This window comes from Calidris pugnax, unplaced genomic scaffold (genome assembly GCF_001431845.1).
Source record: "Calidris pugnax isolate Ruff unplaced genomic scaffold, ASM143184v1 scaffold15, whole genome shotgun sequence".
Classification (NCBI taxonomy): domain Eukaryota; kingdom Metazoa; phylum Chordata; class Aves; order Charadriiformes; family Scolopacidae; genus Calidris; species Calidris pugnax.
Genome location: NW_015090774.1, coordinates 1,644,521 through 1,658,605, shown reverse-complemented (window position 1 = coordinate 1,658,605; position 14,085 = coordinate 1,644,521). Strand labels below are relative to the sequence as shown.

The window sequence follows — 14,085 nt, the reverse complement described above, 5'->3', positions numbered from 1 at the left end:
TACTGTATTACCACCTTACCTCAGAAACATTTTTTCTTAATGTTAAGAGAAGTATTCCCAGATTACACAGAACCATCTTTAATTCACTTTTACAGAATTATTTGTTTTTCCTTAGCATAAAAATTACACAAAGAAATGACATTTCCAATTAAATGAAATAAATGGATTTTTTGAAAAAAGAAAGAGTAATGCTACAAAAATAAAAGCTTTAAAAAAATCCAAATACTGAGAAAGTTAATAATGAAGGAACTAAGGTATGCAGTCAGTGGTGGCCAAGTTCAGTGAAACATACTCTGGAGGAATTGATAGTTTGCTCTTCATATTAATGAAAGCTAGAGTTTTACGGCTTATGAAATCTAATTTGACTCTCCTTCATAGTAGGACATCACTCTTGAAACTATTATTGGACTCTTCAATTGCTATTTTAAATAAGCCCTTTCATAATTACATTTTAAAACTTTGCTACTTTCCACAACAAAAAAACCTATTTAAGTATTTGAGGGGGTTAAAAAGCAAATTATGCTCCCTACTGTTTCCACCTCATTTGTACTCCTGAGCCTTTTCCAAATAAAAGTATATCCTTCAAAATTCCTTTTTACTTACAAGCTTCTTTTCCATGTGTTTTTCTGTACCAGTACCTAGAGTGGCATCAACTAGCAACAATGGGACGCACATAATCACAGCTCCCGTACATTATTTCTTAGGGCTAGCCATTCAGCAATTCACTTTTCTCTATGGAAAGTTGCTCAAAATCCCTACTTGTTTCTTCTGTTTTGTCTCCTTATAGAGCAACTATTTATCAGTTTGTATCAAATCGAATATCTGATAATGTTTATAAATGAAAGCATTGTGAATGGCCTCTGCCATACATTCTTACAAGCTACAAGAGTTTTGCCAAATAATGCTGAAAGTTTAAAGTGAAAAATCTTATATCATTACTGAGCCATAAATAAGAAAGTCAATTTAGAAAAGCACAAAGTTATGGTTTTGTGCAAATGCCTATTTAAAGCACATGATAACAAATGAGAAATGGAACTACAAAAGTACAGAAAAGTATCAAAGAGAACATCAAATAAGACAGGTAGAAATCTCTTACTGGTTCTTTCAGGCCTTTGAACAATCCTAGTCTTCTTATTGTGAAATCCACTTTCATGAAGTGCCTTAAACCAGTCTCTCAATCTGTTTGCAACCTCCCTGAACTCCAGGTCACTGCACACTGAAAAACAAAATACAGAGCTGTTTAATGTGCTAAATAGAACTTTTCAAAGGATGTTAAAAAAATTGCAAAACACGTAAAATAATATAAACATATATGTTCCACAGCTTTCTTTAATTCATAAAGTTCAGTTTCACTGCTTACGTATGCCTTCAAAATCCAATTAAGGTCCTCAGAAATAAATGCCTGTTGTACAAAGCAATTATGAAATTTTATATATATATATATATATATGGACATTAAAAACATCCTTTGCAAGCTACTATAAAACAGTTCTAGCACATATTACTGTAGATGAGGCTGTACAGCAGAGACACACACAACTGTCTTCTGGAGTTTCATTTCTATGTTCATTATGTCAACAGTAACTAAAGCCCTACTAGAACAGGTTGGAGATGCGATTTAGGCAGATAATGCAGGAACACCCAACTTGCTTTCCTATACTGAAGTGTGAAAAGAGGAAATACGGTTGACAGAGAAAGTGATTCAAAAGTGTTCTGAAAGCTTACTTGATTGAATGTAGTTTTACAAGCCTATGTAAAAGCTTGTTTACAAGCTCATGAGCACCTAAGTGCAAACAGGCAACTGTACAGACACTTGGTGATGGAAAGGATGGCTTCTTTGATCAGAAAGAGTAAGGTAGAAAAAGCACACATGACCAAAGACAGCATCTGTAGTATCAAAAGCATCAGATTAGTAGTAGACTGGCTGAAGCATTGTACAGAACTGGTAGCTGGTACTGCGCCAGAAGCAGATGACAGAAATGTGCAACGAGGAGGCCTATTCATCTTCACTATTAAGCTACTGAAGACGACAAAGAAAATGTGTGCAAGCACATATCTCATCCAGAACTCTGTTTTCCCATTTCGTGTGTTTAAGAGAAGCTGGGAGAAGACAAGAGAAATAACAGGATCTAGAAGACGACAAAATCAAGAAAAGCACTGGATGTATGCTTCCCTAAGTAACAAAATACCTTCCACTGTCTTTGTCAACAATTATCACTTCCAAATCAAGATGGTTTTCCAGGTCTACCAGTAACTGACTAAGCTATAGTATGAAGAGTTCATACCTAAGAGCAGAGCTTCATAGTCATGCTCTTGAAAATAAATCTCCAGTTCAGATTACTTTTCCTTTATTATGTAGCAATCCATAATATTTGGTGACAGTGTTCAGCACATTTTATTAAGCTGAATAACACTGCGAAACACCTATTTGTATTTCAGAATAAGATTGAAACATGTCATTATTTCAACAACTATCAATGCCTGTACAACAGCAGGCATCTAAGCATTTGTTTATTCATTCTTTACTGAAGTGTCTCTTGAGACTTCGATTCTCTCCATGAAAGACTTAGGTGCAATCTATACATACATTTGCATATATTATGAACCGACATTTTTATAGAACTTGTATTGTGCTTTTCTCTTGCATAATGGAACAATTTTTTTTCTGATAATTCGATAGGGAACTGGGGAAAAAAAAATTAATGATATATGAGCATCTATGTTCAAAAATGATGGCAACAACTAGATGAAAATAATCTCCTGCACCAAGACTACATATTATAATGCAAATTTGTGGAATTTCTACTTTTGCTACAATGACACCTTTCTTTACCAATCCTTGCACCAGCTGACAGGTCAGCTGAAAAAAATCAAATATTAACTCAGGATACCCTGGGCCTCTTTAACTTCCCCTCTCATTACAGGTCAAACAGAACAGTATTTTCCCCTTCTCTTGGTTAAAAAGAAAGGCTTTTAGAATTGAATCAAAGGGTGTGGAGCACAGTGCAATCATTAGGGGTACCTGACCTGCCACCTAACCTCTTTCACTTATCTACCCCACACAATACTGTACAATACCACTACCAGTCCCAGAAATCACACAGCTACACTAATGTGGTGCACTGACCTGGCTATTTTCATCTAGTTCTAACTTGTCTATATGCAGCGCTACTCTGATTAACCTCTGATGATTAGGTGACCTACTCAGAGTCAGCATATAAACTTATTTACAGGCACAGACACACGCATATATCCATATATATGTATGTCTATGTGTATATATATACACACACACACACGAATGGGAGAGCATGAGGAAGTACCAGCTACAAGTAAAAGCTTAGCTTGAATAACATTAATGGAAAGATGTACATGGCAGTTGCATGATGGAGAAGCAGCCAAATAGACACACTGAAGTTAACCATTTCCTAAGCTCATTAAGGCGTAAAAACAAAGCACCAAGAAAAGGAGATAGTGCCTCTTTGGCTATTAGGTACAAGAACAAAATAGAGCTTGCTCTTTCAGCATCTGGTACTAGCCACTGCCCTGCACAATATGACATAAAATGACATCTTCTGTGCTCCTGTGAATTGCATTCCTTTCAAAATGGAAGGTCTATACAGCAAATTTTGGGCATCAGATACATCCCACACCAGATCTCAGATTGGGGTATTCTTCCAACTTCAACTTGTTATAACCCTTTTCCCGAACTTTTTTGACAAATTAAATTATGGCTTTTATCTCAAAACAATGAGAAAAATGTAATAAATTTTGGTTCATCTTACTAATTTTGATAAATTTATTGTGGAAATGAATCTCCTTCAAAAATCAAAGCAATGCAAACCAAACTGATTAAACAGTCATTTGCCTATTTTATACCCCATAGCTACTCAAGTGCTGAAGTCGGTTCTCAAACACGGTAAGTAACGACATTTACTGTATTATTAACTGAAATGCACAGTGAATTTTTGGTTCACAACATTTCTAGTGTGTCAAGTAAAAGTAGATGTCTTCCATATGTGAAATATACATTAGATATGCAGCAGAAGTACACTAATCCACATACTTAATAATTTACATGGACAACTGTTCTCAGCAAGGATTTAAATGATGGTTTTATAACAATGTCTCATATTTCAATATTTGAGTATCAGAGTTTTTTGTCAAAGAACATTTAGTTCATTTACTAGCATCTCATAAAACTATTTAAACGGTACAACCTTCCAGAAAACTAAAATTCTTGCCATGAAACTTTCTATCAATCATTTCATTTCAACAGGATGCTTAAAATATGTTAAAATTTTGAGTTGGCTAAGTAACAGCTAATCAGACAATTTAATTTTGACTGGTGGAAAGTAAAATACACTTGATTCTTCCCGCCTTTTCCGCCTTTATTTTTTTTCCTCCCCTTCTCTATGTTGGTATTTTCCATTGAAAAATTTTAGTTTCAGATTTCAGTATTACTATTTTCTAGAATGCTTTTCAAGATCTAGGTATCCTAACATTAAAGTAGCAGAATAAAAAGAAAAAAAAAAACAAAAACACAACAGAAGGTATTTTTCATTTTGTGGTTCTGTTAAGCGGTTCTGGTTGGGGCTCCTTAAGGCTAATTCCCTATCATCTGATGCCAGTATTCATTCACTTTCATGGTTAGTTTTGCATATGGTCCTCTCTAAATATTCTGTTACATTATATTGTTTGATGTATTTCACAAACGTAAGACAATCTGATGAAAATAATTCAGTTTTTTTATCCTGTGCTTACTGGAAAAAAAAAGAAAAAGCCAGTACTATTCTGACATGGGAATTAAAATATATTTTTTAAAAAAGAGACCTTATTATAACATGGTATTTTATACTGGAAAATGACAAAGCAGAAAACAGATTTACATAAGTATGTAAGAACATAGATCCTTAAAGTAGTACAGCTATTTCTATATTTAGAGATTAGCATTTGAGCACACTTCTTCCCATTTCCTTAGTTATTAGGTACAAGGTGCTTGAGACCATTTAAGCCAGGGGCAGGAAACCTGCACGAAGGACCCCCTCAGGTAACACAGAGAAGCAGAGGACTGGTAGCTTGTCAGAGAAATTTTCTCAAAGGAAAAGACTGAATCTTTTGACAGCTCCCAAACATAAATCAGGTAGTAAAACCCCATTTTGGTCCTATCTCAACACAGACATATGTGCCAAAAGTTGACAGAAAAGAAGCACCACATGCACTTCTTTCTTCACACAAAATTGTGCTTACAATATATTTTATATAAGTAGCAATTCATGTGGCATCTAGAAAGTCAACATTATATTTGCATAATATTTTCTTAATTAAAATTATATATTTATGTGAATTACAAAAGCTCTAAAATTATATATAATATATATTACCTGCTTCAAATATTGTACTTCTAAATATACTATGACTGACATGTTAATGACATTCCAAATAAATTTAATTAGTATTAAGACAGTACATGAAACAGCCACCTTGTGCAAACCTGCTTTCATGTTAAGTTATAAACACACAAACCCAAAAATTGTGTATTAGCTTTTTTGCATATTCTTACATTAGGAAAATAATCTGGAAGCTGCTCTACAGCTGTCAAATATACGCACAGCAAACTGCAAAACTGAACACAACTCTAATGTTATATGGTAGAAGCCATATTTTACAAATTTTACAAATTTCTAGTAATGTTTTTTTTTTTGTACAGTATGCATGAATAGCTAAAAGCAAATTCCATGATTTAAGATCAATGTTATTCTTCTATTTTCAACAGCTTTTTCTACAACTCTGCTTTACAACTGTGGTTCAAACTTATTCATAAGAATAGGGGCTACCATAACCTAATACATCAAGAATACTGCTTGTTTTAATGTTGACTCAAACCTTAACTTTTTTTTTTTATTTAGATCAATCACACTACTTACCACCCTGTGACAAGTGTGACACATTGAACAATCATTCTCAAGTTATGAAAACAGCGTGATTTCCGGCTTACAGGGCAAGTACCATAATAAAGTACAGTCTAGGGGGAAATTCTGCCTTAAGAACTTATATGTGTAGTGCAAACTTCAGATAGACTTTTAAATAACAAATATGGCCTAAAATGATCTATGCTTCTCTATCAATCTGCTGAACAGAGCTGTCTCAAGTCTTACCATCTTGCAAAAAGTCCAATTTAAAAAAAACCAAACCAAACAAAACTCTTTTCAGGAACAGAATGTTTTCAGTGATACAAGAAAAAAAATTGGGGGAAAGTAACTCTGGGAAGTAGCACAAGAACTTTTGGGAGGTAGTGATGGGCCTGTCAGCTTTAATGTTAAGCAAGCTTAAATGAGACATGGGGAGGACTCACTGTTTTGAGAATTTTTGATTAATTGTTCTTTCCTTTTCTCTCTCTTCCTAGAAAAAAACACACAAAAAACCACACAAAAAACCACCTGTGCTTTTTGCTTCTCTCAATTTCCGTTGCTTCCCTCCCTGATAAAGAAAGGGGCCAATGTGTAGATAACATGCAGCCACTCTAAGAAGCAGGTGTGGGACAGGGTGTACCAGCTTTCTTTTCTCAATCCCGTCCCTGTCTCAGGTACACACAGATTACTGTTTCAGGAAAGTAGCTGTCACTGGCACTACTTCTGGTCCACTACCTTATCTCTTCCATGGCAGTAGCAGAGACGCCTCCAGATAAACTGCGGGATGGGCTATTTGGGCTAGGATCCTGCTCCTGCTGCTGCCCCAGTCTCCTCCTTCTTTCACCAATACCTTGAACTGGGCTTGTACAGTAGTAGCCTGATCACAGCACAATGGTATTACATTGTGCATCAGTCTAGGGTATGATTATTTACTCTGTAAAACACCTTAAAATTCCGGTGAACCAGACAGTAGGTAATAAGTGCAATTCATCTCTGAAATTATTTGAAAATTATTTGGAAATTAACACATTCTCTGCTTAAACTTCAAAAAGTAGGAAGCATTCAACTTTCATAGCACAAAAGAAAGAAAAGACGATAAAACAAAATATACAAAGTTCAGATTCCTTAATATCATAAAAAGAATACATGTGATAAATGTTACTGTCTTATACAAGCATTAAGCAAGTAGAGTTGATCAAAAGTTAGAGAGACCTATCTCCAGTTTTTCATAGGTTTTTAGTCAATACACTCATCTATGAAAAAATACATACTTAGAGGATAGTCAGCAATGACTTCATTGAAAGTGAGTCACTATGGATGCAATTCTCTTGGTCACAAGAGAGATTTCTGCCCACACAAACTACGAGTACAGACTAATTGCTAACACATTCACTCCAGCAAAAGAAGAATATGGCATATATAGAAGTAATGCTAAAAAGTGCATTGATTGCCCAGTCCTGTTCAACATATTCATCAATGACCTGGACAAGGGGACAGAGTGTATCCTCAGCAAGTTTGCTGATGATACCAAACTGGGAGGGCTGGCCAACACTCCAGAGGGCTGTGCCGCCATCCAGTGTGACCTGGACAGGCTGGAGAGCTGGGCAGAGAAGAACCTAATGAGGTTCAACAAGGACAAATGTAAGCTCCTGCACCTGGGGAGGAAGAACCCCAGGCACCAATATCAGGGGTGGATCTTCTGAGAAGTACTACTGAGGAAAAGGATCTGGGAGTCCTTGTAGATGGCAGGCTCTCCATGAGCCAGCAGTGTGCCCTTGTCACCAAGAGGGCCAATGGAATCCTGGGCTGCATAGGGAGAAGAATGGACAGCAGGTTGAGGGAGGTCATTCTCCCCCTCTACTCTGCACTGATGAGTCCACAACTGGAATACTGTGTCCAGTTCTGGGCTCCCCAGTTCAAGAGGGACAGGGAACTACTGGAGAGAGTCCAGTGTAGGGCAATCAAGATGATTAAGGGATTGGAGCACCTCCCTTAAGAGGAAAGGCTCAAAGAGCTGGGGCTCTTTAGCCTCGAGAAGACTGAGGGGAGACCTCATCCATGTTTACAAGTTCCTAAAGGGTGAGTTGAAGGATGGTGGAGCCAGACTCTTTTCAATGGTTTCCAGCGATAGGATGAGGGGCAACGGGCACAAGCTGGAATATAAGAAGTTCCACTCAAATATGAGGAAAAACTTCTTTACGGTGAGGGTGACAGAGCACTGGAACAGGCTGCTGAGAGAGGTCATGGAGTCCCCTTCTCTGGAGATTTTCAAGACCTGCCTTGATGCAGTCCTAAGTAATGTGCTCTGGGCAATCCTGCTTAGCAGTGGAGTTGGACCAGATGATCTCTAGAGGTCCCTTCCAACTCTGACAATTCCGTGAATCCATGATTTTTGCCATGTGTATCAGTGCCCTTGAACATATATGATTAAAATTGCTGGAAAATTACAGAATTTGTTAGGTGATTCAAAGAATTAAAAATGGTAATGCTTAGATATTAGTTTTATTTATTATCAGGTCTTTGAGTATTTCTATATCAAATAAATACACAGATCCCATATTTCTTCTTGATACAACATTATACTATTATGGGATTTTTCCTTCCTTTTTGTTTAATAATAAAGTCATATTTCTGTACTGTGGCCAAAATGAGTAAAGCAATATTTGTACATTCTGAGTAAAATGAAAGCCTCAGACTACAGAAAGAATCTCACTTAATGTTCTATGTATCAAGTCATAGACAGACATAGACAGACATCGAGACATAGACAGACAAATTGAAGATTCTTATCATGTGGGTCATTAAAAAAGTATAAAATCCTTTCTAACCTTTTCCACATGCTAAAGATATGATTTTGAATGTCAAATAACTTCAACTATATAAAAGTTTTTTCTAAAAGCAAAAGATTTTTTTGACATGTAAAAGGGAAAGAATTAGCAAAATAACCTTAAAAAATAGTAAAATAAACAATTTAATTCCCTCTCTCACAGGAACTTACCAAGAAGTATTGTTCAACTTTCCAAGAACACTTAGATGAACACAGAATAGATATAGAAGAGTTCAGCCTAAAAGCAGCTTTCAGGAAGTCATAAGAAGCAGAGAACAACCTTCTGACAATCTACAAACACAATTTTTTTTGTCAGAGGAGCTGCACAACATAACCCTCAGTTATGCTTACGTAAAAACTTTAAGTCACAAAAAAAAAAAATAATCAGGCATATTTACTGAAAATGGTTACATTTCCCTTTTTTCTCATCTGTATCCTGTCTCAGTACAGTACCTGCCTCAGGACTCCACCTTAATTCACACAGATTTATGTGAATAAACCTTTTATTCTGTAACACAGAGGATTAACCTAACAGTCCGTTCACTAGAACGCTATTTGCCATTGAAATGTGCTTACTCAGGGTTATGCTAAATGATGAAAAATTACATTAATTAATGGGTTAATGTATTCTAGAATATATTTAGGGACTTTTTGTCCCAGTGATCAGCTTCTAAAGATTCATGCTTCTGAAGTTATTGTATGCATTGGTCTGTACTGATTTAAAATAGGTCAAGATGAGGTAATTCAGATCTATTCAGGCTATTATTTCATCTGATAGACTGGGAGATGAATCTTTAATGGTGAAAGACAGACAGTAAAGGTTGTAGAAGGTTAGACAGTAATCAAAAAATGCATATTAAATCACATGAATCCATTCAGGAACCTGGCAAGAAGCACTTCTGGTTTTGTCTAATGCCAATGCAAGGCATTCCTGCTCTTGCAATCAATTCTAGTAGCCATTAAGAGAATTAGTATAGGGTAAAATGAAATCACTAGCTCAAAGGTTACTCAAGTCTCCTGTCATTTGAAGTAATAAAAATGGACTGTATTTTAAAACCAATATATACGGCTATGCAAAAAATGAGGGGATCTGAAAACTTACAGGTACGCAATCCAGAAATTTCTTTATAATAAATATTATTTAAATGTTAGGTGGAACCAACTGTTCAATTTGTTTTCACATACAGTAAATGTTACAATTTGTGTTGGCATTTGAATATAATTTACTGATTGGAAGTAGAGTATTTGAAAATGCTAATCAGTACGTGTTCTTTCTGTGCCTTTCAACTCAAGCTAATTGATGAAGAAGTAAAAATAGTGCTACTGAAAGCTATAAAGATATGCAGAACATATTTTGAGACTAGCATAACGGATTGAATTCCCTAACATATTTAAACCAGTCTTAGCTTTCTCACATAACAGAAAATAAGTCATTTTAACAGTGTATACATTTTATCTAAACACACTAAGGCACATATATAAAACTATCTATAGTTAGACAAGTGTAAATGATTACTGTATTGACATAGTAAACATACTGACATACCGTTGTATTAAGGAATAGCTTTTGTTAAGTGAAGGATCAAAAAGTGATTTAGAAAAAAAAAAAAAAGGCAGCAATAAACACACACCCCCACTACGTGGCATCATTCACAATAATATATGGGACCACAAGGCTGTAGGTAGAACAGTGGGACTAAGTTGTAGGAGAAAGATTAAGGCTTTGTTTCAGAGTGAGGTATGAGGTACTTTGCCTTGCCAGAAGGCAGACCACATAATGTGGTATTCCACTATCGCATGATGCGGTTGTGCTTGCTGCACAACTCTATCATGCATTTCAAGATACACACCCCCTACAACCAGCACTGCAGAAGACCATCCCCAGCACATACAATCTCATGCAACTGGGCAGAACTATATTCATAAATTTGTGTATATAATAAAATAACCAAGAATTAAATATACAGAGAGCATATGGACAATTTGAAGAACAGGGTGTACATCAACCACCTCCTACAGCAAACTAGGAATTATTCCGTGTGAGATGGATAACTTAACAATCATCATGTGATAAAGCAAGACTTCTGATCATTCCAACTTTTTCTTTGCATTGGAATCACTGCTTATGATCACAGAATCACAGAATAATTTATGTTGGAAAGGAACTCTGGAAGTCATTCGTTCTAATCTCTGCTAAAAGCAGGTCTAATTACATTCGGTTGCTCAGCAGAGTGTCCAGTCATTCAAGTCTTGTGATCATCCTGCTACTCACATGAAGGTTCCTCACTATATGAAAGATTATCCCTCTTTAAAAGGAACAATATACTACTATCTACTGTATCATAACTCTGTACTGTTTTCCCAGAAAAATACAAGAGCATTTCCTCATGCTGTAACTTGAGACTGCGCCCATCTATCTAGGATTGTTAGACATCCAGAAACCTGGCTTTTGCAGCAATTCTGACTCAACTGTGAGGAGGATTATTTAGAACAGTCCACAGCTGATTGATGCTTATGTAGTCTGATGCCCTTTCAGTGCATCACCTACCATTCATATACTACTGTATGGTCGCATGGTAAATCTTATGCATCTGAGATGCACTGATTAACTGCACATCCAGTATGTGCATATACATGTATTTCTTTTCCAGAGTGCCCTGTGTGAAAATACTGTAACCCTAATACTGCCATTAGAATTCAGAGCTACCTTTAAACACAGAATCCATTAAAGTAAACCAGAACATTACACATAGCTTAACTACTCAGTATCAGTACTCTGCAACACCACCATTCTGCACAGGTTTATGAATTCAGCCCTGAGGAACTGATTGCTTGAACTGAAAATTCCTGGCTTCAGACTAAGGGCTAGTTCCCATTTGGCTAACTCGAAATATCTAAGAACATCAGAACTAAAACTGTATGCAAATGGCTTTACAATTCCTGCAATATACAGCAGCATTTCTAGCTCTGCATCATCTCTGTCGGGAAGAGTAACATATGGCAAAAAGAAATGTGGTCAAAAAACACAATAAATTTAGCAGAAGGAAAAAAAGACCTTCAAAGTTGTAACTCAGGGATGGGATAATCATTTCAGTCATCTTTTTACAGTCCCATATGTATAATCAGAATTTTTTTTTTTTTTAAAAAAAAGCTGTAAATTGAAAAACTTCATATGTGTATTTCTATTTTTATAAGCTCATGAAGTTTATTTAGCCATCTGTTACCTCTAGGGCCAATGATTTTTGGAAGATACCTTGAAATTAACAAATAAAAGCATTCTGATTTCCTTACTATTTAACTAAACATAATGAATTTTCTACTTCAGTTAGTCTATGTTACGAGATAATTAATATAAATGCTGCAGATACCATATCAGGGAACTGCAGCTGCTTATTCTTACTGCCTCAAATTAATGTTCCATACAGACATTCTGCTCATGATTAATGTTTCATAAAATTTAAAATTATTTCAATTAAATTGCATTTTCATAAAATAAATCTGATATTTGTGTCCTCACAGTTTTAAAGACTTCACATTTAAATAAAATGAACATGTCTGAGTGCGGGAAAAGTAGTAGTAAGCACGACATACAGAATTTATGCGCTAAGCTAGTATTTTCAACAAAATATGTAAACTTACTAAAACATTGCAATTAAGTAAGACAATAGTAATTCTTTAATCCGTCAGAAGTATCACAGACCTATTGTGGAATTTGTTAATTTATTTTCTGGAGGACAGTCAATATACATGGCTTCCTTTGTTAACTGCTGCTAACATTTAATATCGGTTATCATTTCTCATCATGCTCTGCTATTAATTTCTGAGGATGAAAATGATGTTATTAATCTGTAAATTGCATGCTTATGAAGCTAGCTAGTCAGGAAAAAAGGTAAGATAGCAAGGAGGCACTCCACTGTAACATGCTATATTCCAAGATCCCAAATATTTTCATATATTCAACTGAATCCAGTATTTCACACAACAAAAGATATGGAAAATATTAAATAGGGACAGAACAGCAATTTTGTTAGTGGTGAAATCTTTCCAGACAACCACACCCCAAAGGTCAGTTAGTTTTCTGAATTGAGTTTCAAAGATTCCTGAAAGCATCACACAGCTCTGCCACAAAGTCAGGACATTTTCCTGACAGGGTCCTGGCAAAGACTTTTTTTGCATTTGACATAACACCCCTTGAAACACAAGGATAAAAAGCTCACTGAACAATGCTGTTTATAAAGAAAATTAAAAAAAAAAAATAATTATTTCAATATTTCAAATTACACTTTTTCTGAAATCAGAAATATTCTGGGCTGCTAACAGGCTTCAAAGGTCTATCACACCGGATAATTCTGCACAGAGAACCTGGAAGGGACTGCTGTACCTTTCATTCTATTGTGAGGGAAAATTACCATTGTGCCTTGGTAGGACTCTAGTGGTTTGCACCTTTCCTCTTGCAGGAAAGGACAGCAGAATTGAACATTGGGCTGAACAATCACTGCCTAATAGAAATAAACTAAACTATTCTGTTCTGCAAGTGTCTGGAATAAAGGAGTTTTACATCACATTGGATCCCATTGAAGTCTGACAAATTTCAGGCTGGCATGGCAATAGTTTTCTTATTTTCATATTTGGATTGTGATCTGCTTTAAACCACTTTGTACTCACCCTACCCATTTACTTGTGTGTCCTTCTTAAATGCTTAATCACTAACATTGCTCTTAATCACTTAAAATTTTGCATCGAAGAGCACAGTTGCCTGAAGATCTCTCAGTGAGAACTGAGAGGGTATAATCACTAAAGTTTAGCTAAGTATTTCTGTCTCTCTTAAACTGAGGCCATCAGAGGTAGACAAGTTCTTTCTCTACTACTGAAGAAAACTATGAGAGTTATTCCTTTAAATCAGTAAAGTAACAGCAGGATCCACTACCAGGGCACATGAATCACATGCACTGAGATGCAAACTCTACGACACTACCATCACCTCATTGAAATCAGAACTCTAGTTAAGTAAATGTAATCTGCAGCTGTGTCTCCACACAAATTCACTAATCAAAACTTGAAGGAGAAATGAAGAAAGTAATGATTTTAAAAAGATATGATTAGGGTACAAATTTCTGAAATGTTTCCACGTGCATACATGAAATATGTTAGCAAAGTGCAATTATGTTATGCTAGTCAATGCACTGAACACCAAATGGATTGTTCATGAATGTCTGATGTAGATCAGAGAATTTTTATGAGATGTATATGAATATTCATAGAGATAAGAACTTATTTAGCCTTGGTAATTTCTAATGTGTGATTCCTATACATCTATTAAATCTCCAAATCCTGCATTACCAACAC

At 35.7% G+C, this 14,085-nt stretch overlaps 1 protein-coding gene across 2 annotated transcripts in view; it reads right to left on the bottom strand.

Annotated features, from left to right (window-relative positions):
* Positions 1 to 14,085, bottom strand: part of SPOCK3 (sparc/osteonectin, cwcv and kazal-like domains proteoglycan (testican) 3) — a 188,992-nt gene that overhangs the window by 18,027 nt on the left and 156,880 nt on the right. For both annotated transcript variants that reach the window (XM_014945192.1, XM_014945199.1), the window contains one exon: positions 1,097 to 1,216. In XM_014945192.1, coding sequence (XP_014800678.1) covers positions 1,097 to 1,216 — 120 coding nt within the window. The remainder of the gene's footprint in view (positions 1 to 1,096; positions 1,217 to 14,085) is intronic.